The 25,467-nt window shown below is 43.3% G+C and overlaps 1 protein-coding gene across 4 annotated transcripts in view; it reads right to left on the reverse strand.

The window, feature by feature from the left end:
- The window catches only part of lrrk2 (leucine-rich repeat kinase 2), a 145,414-nt gene that overhangs the window by 112,257 nt on the left and 7,690 nt on the right, over window positions 1-25,467 (reverse strand). For 3 of the 4 annotated variants that reach the window (XM_069910021.1, XM_069910024.1, XM_069910023.1), the window contains exons 4-9: window positions 24,278-24,366; window positions 21,787-21,921; window positions 14,850-14,984; window positions 14,467-14,598; window positions 14,227-14,346; window positions 12,567-12,676 (exon numbers count right to left, since the gene is read on the reverse strand). In XM_069910021.1, the coding sequence (XP_069766122.1) occupies window positions 12,567-12,676; window positions 14,227-14,346; window positions 14,467-14,598; window positions 14,850-14,984; window positions 21,787-21,921; window positions 24,278-24,366 (721 nt within the window). The remainder of the gene's footprint in view (window positions 1-12,566; window positions 12,677-14,226; window positions 14,347-14,466; window positions 14,599-14,849; window positions 14,985-21,786; window positions 21,922-24,277; window positions 24,367-25,467) is intronic. The other variant, XM_069910025.1, reaches the window with a different exon arrangement.

Below are 25,467 nucleotides of genomic sequence, written 5' to 3' on the forward strand. Positions count from 1 at the left end.
CAGCTGCTTCAGCCAAGAATCTGTTCGTCTTCTGCTTCCTATTCCACAATTTCAAACTTTATTGCTGCTTTCAGCATTCCACATCCACACCAACATCTTGGCATTGGTTTCCATTTCTTCCTCCCTTCTCTTCAACCATGTGTAATGGATAAATATTGGGAGAATGTGGAAAGATTAGAGTAGGTTACATACATACACATTTTGAAACAGATCTTATTTCAAACATTTAAGAATTCATATTCAGCGAACTTTACAGAAACAATGGAGAATTTTATCACAAGTAGATGCTAATTGAAATGAGTCAGAAAATGAATAGACCACTGTCTTGGATTGGAGACAGGCTGGCTGGTTGAATAACTATAAGGTGCTAACTCAAAGGTCAATGAGAAGTTTTGCTTATCTAAGACAACAGATGGGAGCAGGATAACTCCTGTTGTTTGCTGAAGAAGGTGGGGGTTTTTGCAAGTGAGAGAGTCACATGGGCTTTCTAGCAGTTGGGAGTTGAGGAGAGAAGACAAGCTCAACAAGCTCTTTCAGCCAGTGTGTGTGTGACACTGAAAGAGACTGAACAGTCACGGCTGAAACAAACCAGGAGAAACTTGTTGGAAACAGAAAGCTCCAGAGTGGCGGATGGCTGGGAATGCTATCTGTCTGATGTTTCTCTTGGAATAAGGGGAACAGAAAGAGGTTATCATCTGGATAACCCTGATAGGGCAAGTTTCATCAACGAGACCTTGAGGTGACTAATGGTGGTACCTCAGTTGTGGAAATCCTGGAATAACAAATCTCTCTTTGCAAACCCTACAAGAACCTTCCTGAGTGGTAAACATTTACCTTTCGAGCACCAAAGCCTGGTGAACTTTATACATGTTAAATTCTGTGCACACTATAAAAATTGCCTGCAACTAGAGAACTTGGAAGAAGGAGAAGTGAGATTGAACTGTGAACCAAATAACTTTTCTTAAATTTACATACACACACACATCATACAATGCGCTTAGAAGTAGAAGGGGATTAATTTGGGTTAGTTAAGTAAATAGAGATAAATTAAAGTTTGATTCTATTTTCATATTTAAAGTTAATTAAAAACAACTTTTGTTTAAATAACCATTTGTCATGGTGAATATCTATTGCTGCTGGGTTTTGGGGTCCTTTGGGCTCGTAACACACGATACTACCTTATTAATTCCCATTTCTCACATGGATACCCCACACTCTCAAAGCTGCTTTTCTTGGCCTCCTGATCATCTCTTGCTCCTAATACTGATGCTCTCTCACCCTCCCTCCCTCAAAACACTCAGCAATTTCCCCTTTTTCACCTCACATAGTCCAGCATTACCCCCAACTCTACCCAAAACAATAAAATTGCTGCTACCGATCCAATCCCTTCTTCAACCCAAGATAGTGTCATGAATGCCAGCAAGTACATCCTAAATCCCACCTCCCTCCCCAAACCGATCTCAATTGCTAATCATAGGAAAGGAGCTGGTACATTAATGCAAATTCTACAAAGGTTTAAATTTGTGACCAAGTTGTGACAGAATGTCGCAGAAAGACAACTGCATTTTGTCACAACAGAGGGTTCACTGAAATTCCATGGTATTAAACTAAAGCATGCAAACACATTCATATCAAGAAACACTTGAAGAATAGATAAGTTTAATACACTAATGTCTTGAGAGTTGTGAATGCACCTCAAATGAATAGTGCAGATCCTTACGAGTCCTGCATTGTCTACAAGGACTTTGTATGTTCTCCCCATGAGAGTGTGGGTTTTCCCCAGGGGCTCTGATTTCCTCCCACCATTCAAAACATAGGTTAATGGGTGTAAATTGGGTGGCATGGAGCAGACTCGTGGGCCGAAATGGCTTGTAACCATGCTGTATGGCTTTTTAAAAAAAAATACTTACCTTATTAAATCATTCGATGAATCACAAATAATTAACAGAATGCATACAATATTCGTGTGAAGGTCTGGCATCAAACATCAAATCAATTTAACTATTCCTTTATGAATCCTATTTGTATCTCAGTTTACAATTTTGAGAATGAACAGAGGTGAAATAGACAACAACACTTTTATTGAATTTGCTACCACAGGAAAAGAACAAATCTGGTCTGAGTTTAATGAACAATGGAGAAAAAGGCTAAAAATACTCGAACAGGTCAATTTCTTATTTTCAAGAAGTTTTTACTTGAGCAATACATATATAAATAGGGCATTTCAGAATGAAAGTATAACCCTGATTCTAATTCTCCAATTTTTATTTCACTTCCTTACATTTTCTTCCCTTCCTCACTCAGTGGTTTATTTTCACAGCAACAGTCCACGAAACAAATAGCTAATCAAAATATGAATGTAACTAATTAATAGCTGCCAACAAAGCCAAGAGGGTGCAAAAGTGTCACATCAGGGAACCAGTGGGTCCAAGAACAGAGGGAATAGAGGCCTTGAGAATTTAAAAGGAACAGGGACAAAGTTCCCGAGAGTTTTAAAATAGTGGAAATAAGGGGCCAAGTGTTTCAGTTGTGATCATGTGCTGAGTGTTAAATGGACAAATACCAAGAAAAATTTTTGTTTAGCAACAGCAACTGCGAAATGTATAGTGATATCATGGAAAGATGATCGAGAAGTGTGATTAAGTGGATGGTATAATGAGATGCAAAATTGTATTCCTTTGGAAAAAATTACCTATAGTTTAAGGAATCGAGTTGAAATTTTTTTTTTTTTTTTTATATAGTATTTGGAAACCATATATGGATAATTTGTCGCCAACTTCATCTATCTTATCCATTCCTCTTAATTAGTAATTTTTAAAAACAATTAATGATTGTCTCAGCTATTATTGTATATTAAATAGTAGGTGTTTCTTTTCTTTCCTTTTACTTTTGGGTGGGAGGGGGTATGGGGAGAAAAATATAAAAGTACTTTTTTGGATCATTGCTTATGGATATTTGATTAATGTTTTATTCATTTTTTCCTGTAATTATGCAAACAATTAATTTTTTTTTTTTAAATCACACTGCTCTCAGAACTCAACAACTCAAGAAGTACTTGTTGAACAAGGGGAAAGTTGCTGTTCTTGGTCAAGACTCTGCATCCAGACCATCATTCCCCATCAAGAAAGTCTCAGGGACCTGTTTCTTTCTAGAAATCAGTTCCCCTCCTCTACCTGGCTTCTCCTAGCCCTGAACATCATCTCTTATGATTCCTTTCAAATTCAAGAGGTAGCCATGGCACTTGCACATGCTCTAGTAGCGACTGACTCTTTTTGGTCACATGGAGCATTCCTTGTTTCAAATTTAGTCTGCATCACTCCCCAACTCTTTCTCCACCACATTGCCTTCTGCATTGCTGGTGTTTCATGCACCATTCAGAACTTGTCATTTTTAATCAGCTTTAATACTAACCTCCATTCTACTTTCAAAATGTATGGCTGACAGAGCTAGAGCTATGGATGGATTCATTGTGAAGTATTGACTATGCTCAAATGAAAATGGAATGCCTGGTTATTCAGGGAGGTTTTCACACTGCAAGTAAAAATTGCACAGAATGAAGGACTGTCTGATTGCCAGGCAGAGTACAAGGCAGCAATAGTGCAGGAATCTACTGTGGTATTAAATATCATTTGGGAGTTGGCTTGTCAGAGGAAGGCAGCAGCAACCAAATTCTTGGCATCATGATGCAAAGGAGAGAAGAAAAAAAAAGTTTCAGTACCAGAGAGATAACAGATTTTAATTTGAGGTGCCTGCACTATAAACAAGACTATGGATGTTATGTTGCCTCCATCTTGGAGCAGTTGTGAAACATCCTGTGTGTAAAAGGTTAACAACCAGTAGTTTTGATGCACATCAATACCAACAATATAGGTTAAAACACACCAAAATATTTGTTTCAAGCTGAATCGAGCAAGCGAGGAAGAACACGAAAAGAAAGATAACACGAGTAATTTAACACCAGCAACATATGATAGTCAGAATAGAAAAAAAGATAAATCATGTGAATATGCAGGTAGAAAACCAAAATAAAAAGGATTCAAATTCCTGGGAGACTGAAATTCATTCTTGTTGGGGTAGGAGGTTAGAGAGCCTAGTTCAAGCTGATTGGTATGTATCTAGACAGGACTAAGTCGTCAGTGTGTTCACCATTGCTATAAAAAGAGGTTAAACTAAAATGACAGGTGGTTGAGAATATTCAAAGATGCAAATGAAGGGGAAACAAGAGTAAAAATAAAATACAGGATGTGTAAAAACCTGAAGTGTAAGGTAGAAAAATTAAAGAAAAAATAAACAAACAAGGCCCACAGCGCAAGATTACATTGAGGGAACGAACAATATTAAAAACTCAAGCCTGATGGTTTTGTGTATTAATGCATGGAACATTCACAATAAGATGAAATAAATAATTGTGTAAATAGACATAGCTAGGTATGGCTTACTTGGAAGACTTGAGCTGGTCTAATTTGCCTACAATTGGCCCATTTCCCTCTCAATTTTTCCAATCCCATGTACCCTGTCTAAATGTCTTTTAAATGCTATAACTGTTTCTTCCTCGACCACCTCCTTTGGCAGTTTGTTCCACAGACACACTGCCCCATGTAATTAAGTTGATTCTTGAGTTCCTTTTAAATCTTTTGTATCTCGCCTTAAATCTATATTTTTTCAGTTTAGGACCTGAAAAGTGAATGAAATTTTGACTGAGAAAATAAACACCACCTATAAAAGCTTCAATGGGTATATGGGGGAAAAAAAAGCAGTGAAGATAAATTTAGGTCCCTTTGCCAGAAACAAGAAAATTGACAATGGGGAATAAAGAAAGTCCAGACCAACTGAAGATAAAAGAGGACATAAATAATCTTCCAGAAATGTTGGGAAACCTCCATCTTGGAGGAAGAGAAGTAAAACAAAATCTAGAGGGAAATTAGCAGGAATGAAAAAGAATAATTCCAAAGATCCCAATCGTTTTCATCTCAGAGTACCCAAGAAGGTGACCCAAGAATGCATCAGTTCTCATTTTCAAATACTTTTGAGAGTCTGGAACAGTTTCTTCCAATTGTTTTAATTTAAAACAGTTGCAAAGAAAAAGGAGCAAGCAAGTTAACAGGAAATTATAAACCAGTTACCCTGATATTGATGATGGGTAAAATGCAATTGTCCATTGTCAAAGATATAACAGCTGAACATTTGGAAATAAATTGATGGCATATGTGAAAGTCAACAAGAATTTACAAAAGAGAAATAAATACTGTACAAATATACAATCAGTGAATGAGTTATATTTTTATTTTGAGGGTTTTTGTCATGGTCCACAAAATAGATGGTCAAATCCGAAAGCAAATGGGATCAGGGGATAATAGACAGAGACAGAGAATTGGTTAGTAGAAAGGAAATAAATAGTCAGAATGAATGAATTCTATTCCAAGTGGCAAGAAACAACCCTTGATATTTCAGGGTTATGAGCTTCAACATGCGAGAATTGAAACCATTATCTCCAATTTTACGTACAACACATTGGAATGGATGCATGTACTACTCAGACAGGAGATAATATGTTTCAACACCTGCCTCTGAAAACATTTTATCACTGTGGATGTGGGTGCCATTGGTTAAATATCATTTAGGCAGGTCTCCACACATGAGAAGGATGCAGAAACCTTCCATTGTCATTTTGGCAACAGCATGGCACATGCAGAAAAATGTGGATGTGAAATTATCCATCCTGGTGGCAAAGAGTAGGAAAATAGGCTTACCTGAAAGGTAAGGAATTGGGATTGGGGTAAATGCAATGAAACCTAAATAGAATTGTATACCCATTGATGAAAATAAACATGACAGTGCAGGTTCGTGAGCCAGCAAATGATGTGAAGAAACAGGGATGCCTTCCTACAATTGTACATGGCTAAGGATGCTCAAGTTCACATTTATTGTTGAGTAATCAGCTCTTTTACCTCAATGATAACATCTGTCAGGATACTCCCAATGGTGCATCTAGAAAAGCTGTTGAGGGATGCCAGGGACATGCCAAATTTCTACCAACTCAGTAGGAAGTAAAAATGTCAGTGTAGCTTCTTGGCATCAGTGTGGTTGCAGTACCTAGCTAAGTATTAAAAACCTGTGCTGACCAACTGGCCAATGTTTTCATAGATATCTTCAACACCTCACTCCAATAGAACATAGTACCCACCCGTTTCAAACAGGCCTCAATTGTACAGATGCCCAAGAAGAGTGTGGAGACCTGCCTAAATGATATTTAACCAATGGCACCCACATCCACAGTGATAACATGTTTTCAGAGGCAGGTGTTGAAACATATTATCTCCTGTCTGAGTAGTACATGCATCCATTCCAATGTGCCTACAGCAGCAAAATGGCTAAGGCAGATGCCATCTCACTGGCCCTTTTCAAAACACTGGAACTCCTGGGCAGCATGCATACATCAGGATACTCTTTAGTGACTGCAGTTCAGCTGTCAACACCATCACCTCTTCAAAACTGATAAGCCAAAAAAACACTAAGACTTGCGCCTCAATATCCCACTGTGTAATGGGATCCTGGATTTCCTCACCTCAAGAATCCAATCAGAGCAGATTGGCAAGGACATCTCCTCCACAATCTCCATCAGTAGAACACCACAGGTCTGGGGATTTAGCCCCTTGCCATACACATTTTCCACCTATTCATTTGGATTAGTACGACGACACCACCATCTATGAATTTGCAGATGACACCATAGTAGCAGGCGGTATAAAATAGAGGTAATGAGTCATTCATACAAGCGAGGGACTGAAATCTTAGTTGAATGGTCTACTAACAACAACCTCTCACTCAATGTCCAAGGGGCTGATTGTGCCTTTAGAAAGAGAGGGCATCATGGTTAGCAATGGTGGTTAGTGCCACGTACAATCTCCTTGCAGATAGCGTCAGCAACCCAAGTTTGAATTCAGTGCTGTCCGCAAGGAGGTTGTAAGTTCTCCCTGTGTCTATGTGGATTTCTTCCAGGCACTCTGGTTTCCTTCCACCCTTCAAAACATACAGGGGTTGAAGGTTCGTTGGAGTACTTTGGTGGCTCGGGTTCATAGGCCAGAAGAGCCCGTTACCATGCTCTATCTCTAAATTTAAATTTAAAAACCAGAGGTGTACAATCCAGTGAACATTGGGGAAAATCAGAAATGGAGATGGTGAGCAAATTTAAATCCCTGGGAGTCACTATCTCAGAAGCCCTTTCCTGGATCCAACATACTAAAGTCATTTTGTAGAATGCACATCAGGAGTTTGCAGAGGTTTGAAATAATATTGGAATCCTTGGCAAACTTCTGCAGATGTGTTGTGGCAAGTGTGCTGGCCAACTGCATTGCAGTCTGGTATGGACAAACCAATACATCTGAGTGAAAAGCCCTGCAAAAGGTAGTGGACACAGCCAAGTACATCATTGGCAAAACGCTCCCCATCAATGTGGAACACTGCCATCAGAGAGCAGCAGCGATTAATAAGGATCCACACCATCCAAGACGTGCTCTGTCTCACTGCTGCCATCAGGCAAGAGTGACAGGTGCCACAAGATTCATACCACCAAGTTCAGGAACAGTTGCTACCTCTCCACCTTCAGACTCAACAACTAATTCAGACTCATTTAATGATTTTTACTTTGCAGATTATCATTATTGAATATTATTTTTTTCTGTATTTGCAGTTTGTTTACATTTCTTTCTTTGTTTTCATTTATCTTTTTTGGGTAAATTTCTTTTTCCTTGAGTAGATTGCAGGCTCACAGGAAAAAAGAATCTCAGGTTAGTACGTGATGTCATGTACTCTGACAATAAATGTGAACTTTGAAAAAAAGTTGTTGGAGAGAACTACCATATGGAACTTAATGCCATCTACAATCTCCAGCTCAGCACATTTAATGCAAACCAGGGAGTGAGCTTTACTTTTCCTCCTGAAATCAATGATGAGCTCCCTGGTCTTGCTGACATTGAGGGAGAGGTTGCTGTCCGGACACCAAACTATTAGACTATTGTGGTGCTGGACACAGCCAAGAAAAACTCAGCTACCACATTGAAAGTCGTTAATTACTGTTTTTATTCAAATTCAATGCTTGCCCCTTTAAGAGCGGCATGAGCTTCGTGCTTTGTGACATCATAAACACTGCCGCAGGCGCGCGCTGGGCAGGAGACTTGAGGCAGAGAGAAACCCTGACAGCACCATCTTCTCATGGCTGCCCCGCCACATGACTTTACACACGGGGCCACCACACAAATCACCCCCAGAACTGGTTACGCGTCCCACTGCTTGGGCGGGCAGCCCCAGCGTTTGGGCATGGCTGTCTGCACCAGCCCTGATAGGTCTAAGTGCATCACCTTCAAACAGTCCATGGTGAAAAGTTGATCTTTACCCCCATGTCCAAAGTGAAATTCCTGCCAGACTGCTGGAGGACGTTTTATGGAACTTTATACAGGCATTGTAAAGGTGCCGTATGTGGGCTGCGCCGAACAAATACGAATTCTGCCGAGTCCAGCTCTGACATTGGGCTCCGGGCCAAAGAACTCACCGGGCAATGAGAGCAGCACGCCATAGACCAGTTCCGCAGAAGACGTCTGGAGGTCCTCCTTGGATGCTGTTCTGATGCAGAGGACCCAGGGCAGTTCGTCTGCCCAGCCTGGGCTGGTGAAGTGAGCCATGAGGGCGGAATTCACTGCAACCTCTCCACCAAACCATTTGCTTGTGGGTGGTAGGCTGTGGTGTGGTGGAATTTAACACCCAAGAGGCTTGCCAGCTGAGCCCAGAAGTGAACTGGGCACCCCTATCACTGGTGATGGGCGCTGGGACTCCAATGACTGACTAGGTTTTGGCGCACGTCTATGCGGAAGCCTCTTTGATGGGAATGGTCTCTGGCCATCTCCTCGACTATTGTTCTCTGGACACCAGCAGAGGGCCTATGATGTCAACGTGGATGTGCTGAAACCTCCACACCACCGGGTCGAATTGTAGGATTGGGACCTGCGTATGCCGGTGGACCTTGGAGGCCTGGCACCTGGTGCAGTTTCTCGCCATCTCGGCCACCTCCTTTTTGAGCCCGTGCCACACAAACCACTCTGCCACCATTCCCACCAAAGTCTTCACCGAGGGGTGGGCTGGCTCGTAGACTAAGCTGAAAACCCTTGACCTTCACTGCAGTGGGACAACTGGGCGCGGCGAGCTAATGGAGACGTCGCAGAGTAGAGTGTCCGGGCTGTTGGACAACTGAATGTCCTGGAGCTCGAGGCCAGAGATGGTGGTCTGGAGAACCTGTGTCTCTGTGTCCAGCTTCTGGGCCTGTGCCAACTGTGTTTAGTCAAGACCGGGGGCGAGAGCGTTGATTGCCAGACGAGAGAGCACATCCGCCATGACGTTGTCTTTGCCTGCCCTGTGCCGGATATCGGTGGTGAACTCCGACACGTAGGGGAAGTGGCGTTGCTGGCAAGCCAACCACAGATCTTTGGCCAACGCAAGTGCCTGTGTGAGGGCCTTGTGGTCCGTGAACACCGTGAAGAACCTCCCCTCCAGAAAGTATCGAAAGATCCAGATGACCAGGTACAGCGCCAGAAGTTCCTGGTCGAAAGTGCTGTAATTGAGCTCCGGTGGGCACAGCTGTTTGCTAAAGGCGGCCAGCAGGCGTCACTGTCTGTTGAGCCACTGCTCGAGTACGTTCCCTACCGCCGTGGCTGAGGCGTCCACCGAGAGCGCCATGTGTGCCTCCAGGCGTGGGTGCACCAAAAGAGTTGCGTTGGCGAGGGCCTCCATTCTTGCGGCAAAAGTGGTCTCTGCCTCCTCCGACCAGGTCAGGACCTTCTCCTTAGCAGCGATCAACGCAAACAGCAGTCGCATGGTGCAGGAGGAGCCAGGGATGAACAGATAATAAAAATTCACCATCCCCACAAACTCCTGGAGGCCCTTGAGGATGGGTGACTTGGGGAACCGCTGGACAGCAGCGACCTTCTATGGCACCGGGGCAGCACCTGCTGCCAAGATGGTGTGCCCCAGGAACTGCAGCATCTGCTTGCCGAACTGGCACTTGGCCACGTTGACCTTGAAGCCAAACTCCACAAGTCGGCAAACAGGGTATGGAGGTGGGCCTTGTGTTTGTCGCAGTTGTGGCTGGCGATAAGGATTTCAGGTAGATAAACACAAAGTCCAAATCCCTAACCACTGCGTCCATGAGGCACTGAAAAGTCTGGGCCATATTCTTGAGGCCGAAAGGCATACTCAGGAATTCAAAGAGGCCAAAGGGGGTGATGATCGCCGTCGCCAGATCGACCTTGTGCGCCATGGAGATTGGCCGAGAAGTCCCCAATGTGGGGAACTGGGTACCTGTCCGGTGTGGTCGCATCATTCAAACGCTGGTAATCACCACAGGGTCTCCAGAGGATTTGGGGACCATGTGGAGAGGGGACGCCCAGGCACTGTCAGAGCGACGGATGATCCCCAACTCCTGTAGTCAGGAAACTCTTCCTTTGCCAGCTGCAGCTTCTCGGGAAGTCGTCTGGGCTTGGCATACAGCAGGGGGCCCTGCATGGAGATATGGTGGTATACCCCGTGGGTTAAGGTGGTGCTGAATCGTGGTTGCAGGATGGCGGGGAACTCATGGAGTACGTTCGAATACTCGCCCCTGGAAGTGGCAACGGCAGTGATCTCAGGCTTGCAGGCGTCTGTGGTGTCCAGGTGCACCAAATGGAAAGTGCGAGCATTGACCAGCCTCTTGCCCTTTATGTCGACCAACAGTTCGTGTGCCCTCAGGAAGTCGGCCCCCAACAACACAGTACCCACTGAGGATAACACGAACTTCCAGTGGAATTTCTCTTTCCTGATCTGGATCTGTGCCCTGCAGGTACTGAAGGTCTTGATGGCGGAACCATTGGCTGCCCGCAGGGTGGGACCATGAGATTGGGTGCGTGTCTCAAGGGCAGTGGGGGGGAAAGGATGCTCAGCTCCGCTCCTGTGTCCACCAGGAAATGCCAGCTGGTTGACTTGTCGGTAACGTGAAGGAGGCTGTCCAGGTGGCCAGCCGTCGCAGCCATCAACGGTGGCTGGCCGGGTTGTTTCCCCTGGTAGTCACACGGTTGTCGGCACTTACAAGTTTGCACTCCCCAGTGCTGATGGTAAAAGCACCAGGTGGAATGGTGCTCCTCCGGTTTGTGCTTGGGGGAATGTTGCGGCCAGCTGGCTCTTGGTCATGCAACCTGACTGAGGGTTGCTTCATTCTCCCTCTTGGTGTGCCAGAGGGTGTCCGCTCGGACTGGGACTCAGCGTGGATCAGTGAAATCCTCATCCACCAGGAGTAGTTGGATGTCCTCAGGCATCTGCTTGAGGAAGATCTGAAGGAATAGGAAACAAGGTTTGTGATCCTCCACCAGCATCTCGTCCATTAGGGTCAATGGTGTGCAGTCCCCAAGCCTGTCCAGGTACAGGAGCCTGGAGCCACGCTGCTGAGAGGAGAGCCCGAAAAATGCCAAGGAGCAGGTTCTTGCGGGCAGGATATTTACCCTAGGCTGGTGGGTTATGTATTAGATCATCCAACCTGGCTGCCGTTTCTTCGTCCAGCACACTCATGACGTGGTAGAAATGTTCCTCAGTTGAAACTGCGCTTCCGCCTACCCGAACCACATATGCGGGCGATGGGTCCAGAAGGGGGGCAGTTTGATGGTAATGGCATTGATCTCTGCCGGATCCAAGTTGTTGAGACTAGAGAGGCATCTGGGCTCAACGGGGTCACCAATGTAGTGCTGAACACAGCCAAGAAAAACTCAGCCACCACATTGAAAGTCGTTAATGACTTTTATTCAAATTCATCGTGCACCCCTTTAAGGGCAGCATGAGCTCAGTCACCTTGATGTCATAATCACTGCCCTAGGAGCATGCTGGGCAGGAGACTTGAGGCAGGGAGAAACCCTGACAGCACCATCTTCCCATGGTTGCCCCACCACGTGGCGTTACACGCAGGGCTGGTTCACCATGAGAGTGCGCTGCCACACTATCTCCTTTCAGTATGATGCCTCGTCTTGTCTGAGATCTGGCCTAATGTGAATATAGAGATGAAGTTGGATAGTATTTTGCGATATACTTATGTGTGCACAAGGACATTACCTAGCTTAAATTGTGAGGAGAGATTCAAGGCATTGCCAGAGTCCTGTGGTTAAGGTGTCTAAAGCAGAACACAGGTTTAAAGTTTAAAGGAAATCCAATGAGTCAATTTTTTTTTCCAAACACACACATTCACACACTGATTGGTGTCTCGAATGAGCTGCAAGAGAAGGGAGTGTTGGCAGAAACAGAAACAATATTTGAAATACATCTAGACAGGTACTAATGGAATTAATGGACTGAGTTTAGACACAGTGAGCCAAAGGGTCTGTTTCAATGCTACACAACTCCATAACCCCAAGTCAAATTTACACTTTTGTAAAAAAAAATTCTATTTTCAATATGAATTGCAGTAAAATCACGTTATTCAGCTTCGTAAATCGTCAATAAATACTTCATGAATAAAGAAAAAAAAACAAATCAAATAGAAGAACAGTAATATCTCTCACCTGGACCTTAGCATTTCCCTTGTGCAACTCCAGTGCTTTGCAGCAAACCTCCAACCAGCAGAGATCATCTTTTTGCTTACCAAGATCCTTGTATGCGAATATTGTTTTGGCTTTATAAATAAATATTGAAGCGTCAGAAAATAATATCAAAGAGGATACGCCAACTATACTAAATGATTTGTTGCTCAGATCTACTTGGAAACTGGCATTTCATGCTTTGATTTTAGTGGAAAGGCAACAAAGGCTTTGCACTTGAAAAGAAAGATCTTTGCAAAATTATAGCCAGGATTTTGCTGTTATATTTCCAAGCAACCACCTGAAAGTTCAGGACTCAAAATAAAATGCAAAAAGAAAATAAATTCCAAACCTTGATAATTTTGTGCCTGCTAGGTCACCAGTCTCTGCATGGTACAATAGTGGAACAGGAGCTTATTAGCATCCACCAGCACTGATGCTAGGGAATCTATTCTCTGATCCTATGCCAAGATTAGCATTGCATACATTCTAGGAACCTATTATTTTAGTTTACATGGCAAAGAGGAAGAAAAGGTAACAAGTATGTTATTTTAACATAAGTTACTTAGATTTGCTTTTTTTTTAAAAAAAAAGTGTTTTAAAAGCATCTTTAAATGTTTTTGATGTTTACTCATTTAAAAATATTCATTTCATTTTCTTTAAAACAAGTCTTTAGATGTTTGACATGAAGCAAAGCAGCAGGCATTGATCTGTGTTCATTCTGTTCAATGCATGTTCTGACCCAACCACATTACTCAAGCTTTTGTATGACTCAAAGCCATACTACTCTGTTCCAAGACAGTTTCAGCTAGCAAAAATCAGCAAAGGGATCCAGCCCAAGTAAATATGGGCCAATGGGGAATATGTGGATTGGGGGGGGGGGGGAAGATCTTGTCCAGCTAAGCAAAATTGCCTTGGCTTTATTGTCTTCAGAACATCAAGAGGACCTTTATCACATGACATAGCAGCCTCTTACAAAGAGCAAAGGGCAATAATCAGAGAGTACAATACATCCACACTTTTGCATTGAACAGTCATCTAAAGTACTTGGGCTCAATTTTCTGGAGCAAGACTCGAACCCAGAATTTTTTGATGAAAAATTCAGCTCAAATGGAAGAAGTCAGGCTCTGCCAATTCAAAAGCTTGAGCAGGTAAATAACTAAAATGTTAAAAACTCAGATTTATTCAGATTTTTAAAATTGAAATATGACTGATATTTAAATGGAGATGTTTAATAAGCTTCTGAGATGTGTCTGTTTAGTACATCTATCCTATTCATTTGGAGTTCATCTAAACTTAGAAGAAATTATCCAGCTCATCAATCACAGTGAAGCTTCAATCTAAACATGAGGTGGAAGGGAAAATTCTTTCCTGTCTGCTGAGATACCAATTTTCTTCATTCTATGAAAGAAAATTGGAGGACTGACGTTTCCTGATGAATAAAAATGAGAAAAGAGAATGAAATAGGGAGTCTCCAAATTATTTTCACAGGGTCTCTAAAATTAATACAAGTATAGGACCCTTAGTAATGAGGTGACTTTTGAAGGATGAAGAAAAGCATTGGGAAGACACGAATTTCTGCTCCACATCTCTGAACAAGCTTCAACTGAATTATTTTACAAATATTTTTGAATATGCTTCTTACTTAAAAGAGCGATACTACTCAAAGCTGCAGCTTGCAAAGTACCATTCAGCGGATATTTCTCAAGTGCTTCAATTACAATTTCGTGTGCTCCATTTGTAACCAAAATACTACAAAAATTATCTGAAAAACACAATATGAATTTCATTCATTAATTCTAATATCACTTCAGGAAGATAAATTTCAACATATCTTGGTTTTATTTAACTAGCAATGTGAAGTTGATAATGAAATTAAACTCACCAAGTGCAAACCTTTGCAATAAACAGCAACCAATTTCATGAATTGCCTCGCTACTGGGAAACCTTGTCATTACATCCATTACCAGACTGTAACATTTTTCAGTTCCAGACATCAGAATTTCTACATTATTTTCTGAAAATAAGAAAATATATTCCCAATGTCCAAATAAATAAATTTTAGCTCCTTCATACAATTTTCTTGAAAATTCATTACATTGTCGGTCACAATGAGCAGTGAGATAAATTCAATGCCACAATTAAAATTTTCAATACCTTGGCAATTATTAGGTCAGTTAAAGGATAGCAAATTGGCAACTATAAAAGTTATAATTTTTAACTGCTTGATAAAGCTCAGACAAGAAATTATCAAGCTAGAAAACTTACGTGAACCAGCCAAAGGAAGTAGAGCCCTCAGAGCATTCAATACCGTACCCTCATGCTCTGGGAAGTTTTTTATGGCTTTCAGAATGACTAAGTGATCTTCCACTTCCACAAATTCAAGCACTTGCTCATCTGAAACTTAATATCAAACATTAGATGACAGGCATCAAAATTAATTGAGGGGCAGGTTTCATCAATGAGGCTGGGACAATTCTCTGTACAGGAGGAATTGCAAAACATTTTGCAGGGATGGAAATGTGCAGGAATGGTGATGGATTGTGGGGGAGAGGGATGAGGGAAGGAAGAGGCACCGTCAAATATCTACAAGAAGCTTCAAAATGCAGAGGAGAAATAAATCACATTTGAAAAGAGATAGGCTAAAGAAACATATACAACTACAGTGATCATTTTAACTTGCAGACACAAGTAATTAGATCATGATACAACATTAAGAGATCTGGCTCAAAGAGCAGGAAGGGTACAAGAATTAAGCTTAAAAAATTGCTTTAGTGGGCTTTGTGGATAGCAATGTAGACCAAAAATACAATCTCAACTAATGTCTTGGAGAATTCAAAGTTTGAATCCATTAAGTTACAATCAAGGAAAATATATGATGTACTTCCACTTTAGGCCAGGTAGGGAAGCAAGTAGAGGAACAGGTTTCCAGAAAAAAATATTAGTAAGTTAGTAGAGAGAGAGAGAAAACAATGATTACAATTGGATTCGGATAATAATAGGTAAAAATGAATTCTTCTATATTTACATCATAAATTTAGACAAGAGATTTCTTGCTCACTATTTTCTGGGAAATTAATTGGGGCTATTGGAGCACCTTTTAATTGGAAAGCTGAAAAGAAAATCAAAAATACACACAAAAATGACCAACTGTTCACAGCATATTCATTTTCAATTTTGCAAATCAATTAAAATCTCGAATGTGGAAGAAACATCTTGCCTGGAAAAATTATATCCACTAAAAAAATAAAACTGAGACATATTAAAACCTATGTATCACATTCTCCCATTGAAAGTACTGTATCAAATTGATGGGGAAAAGAGAGGAAAAAGGTTGCAGAGCAATGGAACAGATGGAAATGCCCTGAGCCAGCAATGACTTGATGGGCCAAATGGCCTCCCATCCAATGTAAGATAATATGTAACATAAATTAAGAAAAAGCAGAAATGACACAACAAATATTCACAAAGCAAGCTCATCATAAATTATTATCTACACAAGGTGGTAAAAGTGGATCAAGGGATATATGGATCATTTTTTGAAATAAAAAATATTCAGAGGTCTGGAAAAGAAACAAGAGACCATAATCAACTGGATAGTTCATTCAAGGAGTCAACACAAAGGCTTCTTTTGTGTTGTATTATTCCATAGTTCCATGAAACTGCAGGTGCTGTTGCTCATGCCACAATCTATGGACGTATATTGAAATATACCATATACCCTCGTGTAACACTTGAGTTTTTTGAGTCAAATTTTCAGGGTTTGACTTTTACACACATATTTTTGACCATGGCCAGAACCAGGTGCTGTCTGTGTTCAGGGTGTCAGGAGCATGGATGGGTGGGGGGGCTGGGGCCTAGGAGAGAGTCTGTGGCTTCGGAAGCTCTGGTGGGCAGGTAGGTGGGGTCATCATGAGCTCCGGTGGGTGGGCAGACGGGGAGAGGATCAACGTTTGGGGCATCAGGAATTCCGCTAGGCAGGCAGATAATCAGGTTGAGGATCTGAAGCTGGGGCATTGGGAGCTCCAGTGGGTGGGCAGCCACAGTGAAGATCAGCAGTTGGGCATCAAAAGCTCCAGTGGGCGGGTGACCATGGCGTGAATCTGCAGACTGGACCTCCAGTGGTTGCGCAGCCAGAGTGAGGATCCACAGTTGGTGCATCGGGAATTCATATGGGTGGGGAGTCAGGAGCTTGGATGGGTGGGGGGCTGAGGCAAGGGCTCATGGTCAAGGAGCCATGATCTTGGATGGGTTGGTGAGTCATATGGAAAATATGCTACATTTGGGCCAAAAAAGGGCAGGGTCCACTATTACACAGGATCAATTATTGCATGGGTATGTACAGATTTAAAGAAAATAATGAAAATAAGGACTTGTAATGGCGGCTACACTGCTCCTGCAATAAAACTCGCAACCAGACGGGTTGAGCACAGTGAGCAGACTAGTTTATTGCAGGCTGCTGGGCTGCACTTATACTCCCAGACCGGACCTGGCTGAGAACCACGCTGGAGGGCACTGACGTCACCCCAGACGTCATGTGGTCCCCAAGTGCAGGTTTCTGAGCTCTGAGCTGGAAGGAAGGGAAACCCCCTGATTGCGCCATTTTGGCTGGCTGCCCCGCCACGTAGCTTACAAGCGGGGCCGGTTCACCTGCCTTATGGTGAGCTGCCACATAACCCACCCCCACCCCAGAACCGGCACCAATGTTCTTTTTTGCCGAGCAGCCTCACTTATTGGGCTGGGCAACAATCACGGGCTCAGTGGGATCAAGGTACGCTGGCTTCAGCCTGTCCATGGTAAACAGTTCATGCCTGCCGCCCAAGTCCAGCGTTAACGTCGAGCCGGAATACTGTATAACCCAGTACGGCCCCTTGTACAGTCGCTGCAGAAGTGCCGCAGTCAGGCCCCACTGAACAAAAACAAACTCCACGGAAAGCAGCTCGCAGGAACATGAGACAGGCGGGTGCCATGCCTGGGTGGCGGTGGAGGTTCAAACAAGTCCAAGCATGCCCCGAGGTGAGGAAGTAGTTCGGGCAGCAACCGCTGGGGATTGTGAGGTGTGTTGACGAACTCACCAGGTAGTGCCAGCGGTGCACCGTAGACCAGCTCAGCTGATGACGCCTGCAGATCTTCCTTGGGAGTGGAGCGGATGCCCAGGAGCATCCAAGGCAGTTCGTCCATCCAGTCGGAACCAGTGAGGCGGGCCATGAGCGCCGACTTAAGGTGGTGGTGCAAATGTTCGACCAGTCCATTGGCCTGCGGGTGGTAGGCCGTGGTGCAGTGTAGCTGTATCCCCAACCTGTTGGTGAGCTGTGCCCAGAGCACAGATGTGAACTGGGCAACTCGATCGCTGGTGAGGTGAGCTGGGACGCCGAACTGGGCGACCCAACCATGCAACAGGCCTTGAGAGAAGGAGTCGATGGAGGCATCTGGCATCGGGATTGCCTCGGGCCAGCGAGTGGTGCAGTCCACCACCGTAAACAGGTAACAGTTGCCCCAGGAAAAGGGCAAGGGCCCGACGATGACCACGTGAATGTGGCTGAACCGTTCCCGACATGCTCGAATTCCTGTATGGGTGCCCTGGTGTGCCTGTGCACCTTGGACGTCTGGCAATGGGTGCATGTTCTGGCCCAGCCCGTGATCTGCTTCCGCAGCCCATGGCATACGAACCATTCTGCCACCATCCGGACCGTGGACTTGATGGACGGATATGAAAGGTCGTGGATGTTACGGAAGACCTGCCTGCGCCACTGCTGCGGAACCACTGGCCGCGGGGTGCCCAAGAAGATATCGCACAGGATGGTGCCTTCGCCGCTCAGAGTCGGGAAGTCTCAGAACTGCAGGCCGGTGATGGCAGTCTTGAAGGCCCTCGTCTCCTCATCAGACTTCTGGTCCTGGTCGAGCTAGTCGAAGTCGAGCGTCAGCTCGCAGATGGCCGGTCGCGAGAGTGCATTGGCAACCACATTGTCCTTCACCACCTCATGCCGAATGTCGGTGGTAAACTCCAACACAAAGAGGAGGTGACGCTGGTGGCGGGTCGACCAGGATTCCTTTGCCATAGCAAGCGCCTGGGTGAGGGGTTTGTGGTCGGTGAAGATGGTAAAAGTTCTCCCCTCCAAAATATAGCGGAAATGCCGCACCACCAGGTACATGCCCAGTAACTCGCTATACGAGTTCCGGCAGGAGGAGCAGGCGGCTGAAGAATGCTAGCGGCTTCCAATGCCCATTCACTTGCTGCTCCAGGATGGCACCGATGGCTGTGGCAGAGGCATCGACAGAGAGTGCCATATCAAGGTCAGTGTGCAGGTGGGCGAGCATGGCGGCCTTCACGAGGGCATCCTTGGTGGCCTCGAAAGTGGTGCAGGCTTCTGGGTTCCAAGCGAGCATCTTGTGCTTTGCTCCAATGAGGGCGAACAGCGGCTGAATGATGCACGTAGTTCCCGGGATGAAGCGGTTGTAAAAGTTGACCATACCCGAAAACTCCTGCAGCCCCTTGAGGCTGTCTGGCGTGGGAACTCCCTGATGGCGGCGACCTTCGGAGCGGAGGTCGTGGCTCCTTTGGCCGTGATGGTATGGCCCAGGAACTTCATGGACTCTTTCCCGAACTGGCACTTGGCCGGGTTGATGGTAAGGCCAAAGTCGGCCAGCCGGGAGAAAAGGGAATGTAGTTGGGCCTTGAGTTGCGCCTGATCTCTGCTGGCAACGAGGATGTCGTCTAAGTAAATGAAAACGAAATCCAGGTCCCTGCCCACTGAGTCCATGAGGCGCTGGAAGGTCTAAGCGGCGTTCTTGAGACTGAATGGCATGCGCAGGAATTAGAACAAGCCAAAGGGGGTGATGATGGCCGTCTTGGGTATGTCCTCAGGGTGCACTGGGATCTGGTGATATCCATGCACCAGGTCAACCTTGGTGAAAACCCTTGCACCATCCAGTTTGGCCGTAAAGTCTTGAATGTGAGGGATGGGGTAACGGTCAGGAACGGTTGCCTCATTGAGCTGTTATAGTCTCTGTAGGGACGCAAGCCACTGGAGGCATTCGGGACCAAGTTGCGCGGTGAGGCCCACGAGCTGTCAGACCGCCGAATGATCCCCAGCTCCAACAGGTGCAAAAACTCCTCCTTCTCTACCTGGAGCTTGTCAGGCGGGAGCCGGTGTTCCTTGGTGTGAACTGGCGGGCCCTGGGTGGGGTTGTGGTGGAACAGCGTGGCAAGGCAATGGAGAAATGTGGCTTGAGGAGTGTCGGGAACTCTTTCAGGATCTGCTGGAACTCGTCTCTAAGTGTGCTGATCGTGGCCATCTGCGGTTGCTCCGAGTGGGAGGCCTCGAGACAAACGGCCGCCAGTCGCCTACCTCAAATGTACACCAGAAGCCCATGTGCAAAGAAGAAGTCTGCACCCAGGATGGCAGTCAGGAGGGACGAGACAGTGAACCTCCATGTGAAATTACGTTGGCCAATCTGGAAGTGGACTGTCTTTTCTCCATACGTCCAGATTTCCATTGCGTTGGCCGCAAAGAGGGGAGGTCCATAAGGTCAGTTCCTGGATTCGATGGCTGTGGCCAGGATGACGCTGATCTGGGCTCCAGTGTCAACGAGGAACCGCCGGCCGCTAAATGAGTCCCGCAGGTAGAGAAGACTGTGTCTTAGGCCAGCCGCCACAACCATTAACAGCGGACAGCCTGGTCATTTTCCTGGAACAAGCAGGGCTGACGACTCTTCCGAGCCTTGGCTCACCAGCGCTGGTGGTAGAAGCAGAGGCCTGAAGCGGATGCTGTGGCCTTGGTTATGCACTTGGGAGCCCCTGCAGGGGCCAGGTGCTCTACCATAGCGCTAGGGGCGGGCTTGGCATGGTCATGCCCATGTCTCGTGACCTGCTGGACCACTGAGCCTTCCGAGCCATAGCTCTTGGGCCTTCTGGGTGACATTCCTCGGATCAGTGAACCTCTCCTGAACCAGCAGCGGGCGGATGTCCCCGGGCATATGTTTGAGGAAGGTGCGCTCGATAAGTGGGCAGTTGATGTGCTCACCCATGAGCATGAGCATCTTGTCCATCAGCTCCATCGGGGACCTGTCCCCCAGGACGTCGAGGTGCAGCACCCGAGCGGCACACTGGTATCTGGATAGTCCAAGGGTAAGCACTTGCTTGATGGTCTCATATTTGTCTTCGGCGGGTGGGTGCTGAACAAGTGCAGCACGCGTCTGCCGATGGCCTGGTCTGGGGCAGTGACCACATGGTAGAATTTGGTCATGTCGGACGAAATCTGGTGGAGCTGAAACTGGGCCTCCGCGTGGCTGAACCATGTCTCCGGCTCCTGAACCCAGAATTCAGGCAGTTTCACAGCTATAGCGGTGATCCCAGGCTCACTCATGATGAATTCAAATAGGTTTGAACCATTCGGGGTCACCAATTGTAGCGGCGGCTACACTGCTCCTCCAATAACACATGCAACCAGATGGGTTGAGCTCAGTGAGTAGACTAGTTTATTGCAGGCTGCTGGGCTGCACTTATACTCCCAGCCCAGACCTGGCTGAGAACCGCACTGGAGGGCGCTGATGTCACCCGGGCATCACATGATCCTCAGGTTTCTGAGCCCCGAGCTGGAAGGAAGGGAATCCCCAGATGGCGCCATTTTGGCTGGCTGCCCCGCCACGTGGCTTTCAAGTGGGGCCGGTTCGCCTGCCTTGTGGTGAGCTGCCACAGACTATTATTTTCTGTCACTTGCATAATGAAAGCAAAGCCAACATTTGAACTCTACACTTGAAGATTTCAATATTTTTAACCACTACATTCAAAGATCACAAAATGAAAGGAAAAAATGCAGAAACAGCAATTAAAAATTACAGTAAGAGAGGAAATAAATCCATTATGTTTTAATATTTGACAAGATATCAAGGAAATAGGAAAGGATATGAATGTACATATTTAGGAATTAATCTGAACAGAATTGCATGTATATGCCTTCCCATCATTGGAATGGATGGGTTATTGAAATTCATTGTCTTTACAGTTCTACACATTTTTAAAAAATAGCTTTAGTTTCTGTATTAAACAATCAAAATGCAGAAAAAATTACCAAGATAAAATTGTTCAACAGAAATATTTAGAAAAAATAACAATTCACCAAGAAATATAGATGCCAACATTTCCACTTGCACAACAAATTATTTTATTTCAAATTCCTCTTGAATAATTCTTCCATTGTAATACCTTTCTCTAGAAGTCCATACAACACTTGACATCCATGCATCTGGGTTTCACAGTGTTCAGCAAATCTTCGCATCCCATCAATAACCACAGAAAAAACATCAATTTCTTCATCTTGAATTAATAACGAAATGTCATCTGCAGTTTGAATATCAAAGCAGCATTCTTTTCAGATGTTTGTACGTCATCCAAATCACAACTCTACATCAATATAACATTTAAAAAAGCAGAGCTAAATAGACAAATATTTAATCATTTGAAAATAATCATCCATGAACAAGGGCCAACCCATTAATCATTCACTCCATTATGTGTAAATGAGGTTAAGAAACTTTCTTCACTCATGGAATGGTCAGCATTTGGGGCAAAAAACATTGACACAAATCTATTAACTGGATTTCAAAAGAAAGGCCCCATCCAATTTCTACCCTTTTGTCAATTTTGTGCTTGTATACTTAATTCAAGTTTCCAGTTATCCTTTGTACCTCCGTAAATATTAACCACCACATTATGTGACACTAAACAGAACTATTTATGATCCAAATCTAACCTATCAGCAAAATAACTGGTTTATAGATATTATTTTGACTTCCACATCCAAATGATGACCATGCATCTTAAACATCATACAATACCCAAGGAGAAATTCACCTCTACTGATGACAGTAATAAGACCAAAACTGTGCTAATCCAAGAATGAAAATCTAATCCAGGATTAATGAGAGTTAAAAGACATCAGAGAGTGGAAAAATAATCAGCTGCATTCTAACAATCATCTGAATCCCAAGAAGTGATTCCATGAACTTGAAATCATTTCTGATCTTTGGATGCACTGGTTTCCTTCCACATTTGAAAGCTACTCTGATCATTAGATGAATTACCCACTGTAAATTAATTATTGTGTCAGTGGGTGCAGGACTCTTATTGAATATATGAGGGATGAAAATGGGGGAAAAAATGATTAGATTACTTTTAGAGCTGACAGAAACTCAAGAGATTGAATAGGTTTCCTCTATGGTGTGAGGAAGTATGAACATTGGTGCTCGTGTACTGTTTCATAATGATAATGCCAGTTGTTAAATAGGCAGCAATTGTTCAGTAAATAACCACTCGTTCCAAACATTAATTTGTGTTCTATGTGATTTTCCCAATTAATTAGGTTAAATGCTGATCCCTTGATCTTATTCCAAAATGAACCTCAGATAGAATTAAAGTGTGAATGCTGAGTCATCTGAAAATTCCAAGGCAATGATCAGCATTGAACATACACGAATAAGGATCAAAAAAACAGATTTGATGTCTGGATCAATAACGATTTCATTGAATGACAATATAGCTTTGAGATGATCCGGATTTATAAAGTGAGAATAGTGACTTTTTAATTGGCAAAGCCTATGAGATTAAGTGATCACACATAAAATGGGATACAAGAAAATTAAACAAAGTCAATCTGAAATTGTTTGGTCTGTGACTAAACACAACTACCTACTGATCATCAGAAAGAAAATATTAAATTGCAACTTAATCAACTTTTATAACTTTGCAGAAAGAAATCATTTTGTATTTTCAATTTTGTTCCCTTTACTGTACTGTATTTATTATAAAAACTAATAAAAAAGATTGAAAGAGAAAGAAATCATCTTTATTGATACCAATGACATTTAATGATTAAAACCACATCAAGGATTGATGACCTCCTTGAACATAATTCATAGCTGGGTGCATTAATATGAACAGTCATTCAATGACAATATGATGAGTAAAGAATAGCCGAATGTGTTATAAAATTTATATTGTAAACCAGTGGTTCCCAAACTTTTTTGTGCTACCACCTCCTTGGCTCCCAGGCCACATCCCTCGTGCCTCCCCCCAAAAAAAACACACACATACAACAAGCACACACCTCTTTCTTGGTATTAGATCTACAGCAAATTTAAAACAAACTAATCTAACACTATAAATAAGTGCATGTATTTCACAAATAAAACTTAGTGAACTAATTTATTTGCTATATACCACTACCCCAGCTGTCACCCCCACCCCCTCTCCTCCTCCTCCTCACCTGACGGATAGCACACAATGAGTATTGCGGGTAGATTTTGCCAGGAACATTCAGACTGCCCCCTTTTTTCTCACCGTCCCCTGACCACCCCCTTTTTCCTCACAGCTCCTTTGATCTTTGCAGTGCTGCCGCCCACTTTGGGAATGATTGTTCTAAATCTATATACCAATTTCTGACTAAAACAACAAATAACATCTCTGTCTGTGTTCACAGATCATAACCATTCTGCATAATTTCCCAACTTCCAATTTCTGAACAAATCTCTGTCGTTTATTTATACATTTTCCTTTAACTAAATAGTTGCCAAATGTGAGATAGTTACATTGGATTAAAATCATATAACCATAATCATACTGATTTGAAAGAGTATTAAAGCTGGACAATAAATGTTGTATTGGGCTTAAATTTCAGAATTTAATTAGATTACTATACCTGATTGAATAAGAAGTAGTAATACCTCAAGGCCAAGCAGCAGTATGGTGGGATTGAAACTGTAATTTGACAACAAATTCAGGATCTGTCTAAAATATTAACAAGGGAAGAAAATAATAGTAAATACAGCAATGAAAAAAGATTTTGCTTTTTCTATTCAACATTTCTTTCAAATGTACCTGTATCTTATTTTTCAATAGAATTGAACCTCTGAAATTACCCTAATAGCTGAAGGGAGAACCAGAATTATTCTGGTATTTTATTACCAGAATATATCAGTTAGCCAAACACTTTCACAACCCACAGGCTAGGAAGGGAAAATAAAAACTGGAGGCACACAGAGATTGAAAATGTTTGAATCTGGAACAACCATCAATCTGCTAGAGACACTCAGAAGGTCAAGTAGCATCTGTGGGAGAAAAAGAATGGTCAATGTTTCCGGTCGGAACCATTCTACAAGACAGTCTTAAATGACCAAACTTTTGTGTATCAATGTGGATATGAAGACCAAAGTCACCTCCTTTGCTCATCTTCAAAATTGTACTTTGGGATTATTTTATTTCCACACAAGCGAGGTGGTCAAATTACTATTGAAGGTATTTTTTTTTAAATTCCTATCAAAATTCATTGACAGGTTTGGTTGTAATATGTTCTGAAGAATAATTCACCATCCAAACTCAAATGGAAAAGATATTCCCATTGGAAATTTACCAGAGGATATTGGTACAATACACGATCAACAGATATAAAATGGGTTAATATTGGTAGTTGTGAAACAAAATGAAAAAAAAAATGAAAAATTAAAAGAATCAAGTTATGACCCAGAAGAATAGAAAATGTACAAACTAATTGAGATTGGAATAACTCATGAGCAAGAACTCACATGGACCAAACAAAAACTCCTGAATATTAAAAACTGCAAAAGCAGAAAAAAATTAAATGGAATTATTCAAATGTCAGATAACAAATTAAATTTCATTTTATATAGCACTTAAACATTCAAATTAAAAAATACATTCCAATTTTGTTAATAATCGAATTTTACTTTGACAGAGTTTTTGGGAGAAAAATTGGGAAAGGTTTATAGGTTACATACAAACACTTTAAAATAGATCTTATTTGAAATACTGGAGCTCTGCCCCATGCTACACAGATCAGGGCCTCAGAGCTTTTGCAAGAGCTTTGATGAG

Source organism: Narcine bancroftii, chromosome 13, assembly GCF_036971445.1.
Source record: "Narcine bancroftii isolate sNarBan1 chromosome 13, sNarBan1.hap1, whole genome shotgun sequence".
NCBI classification, from domain to species: Eukaryota; Metazoa; Chordata; class Chondrichthyes; order Torpediniformes; family Narcinidae; genus Narcine; species Narcine bancroftii.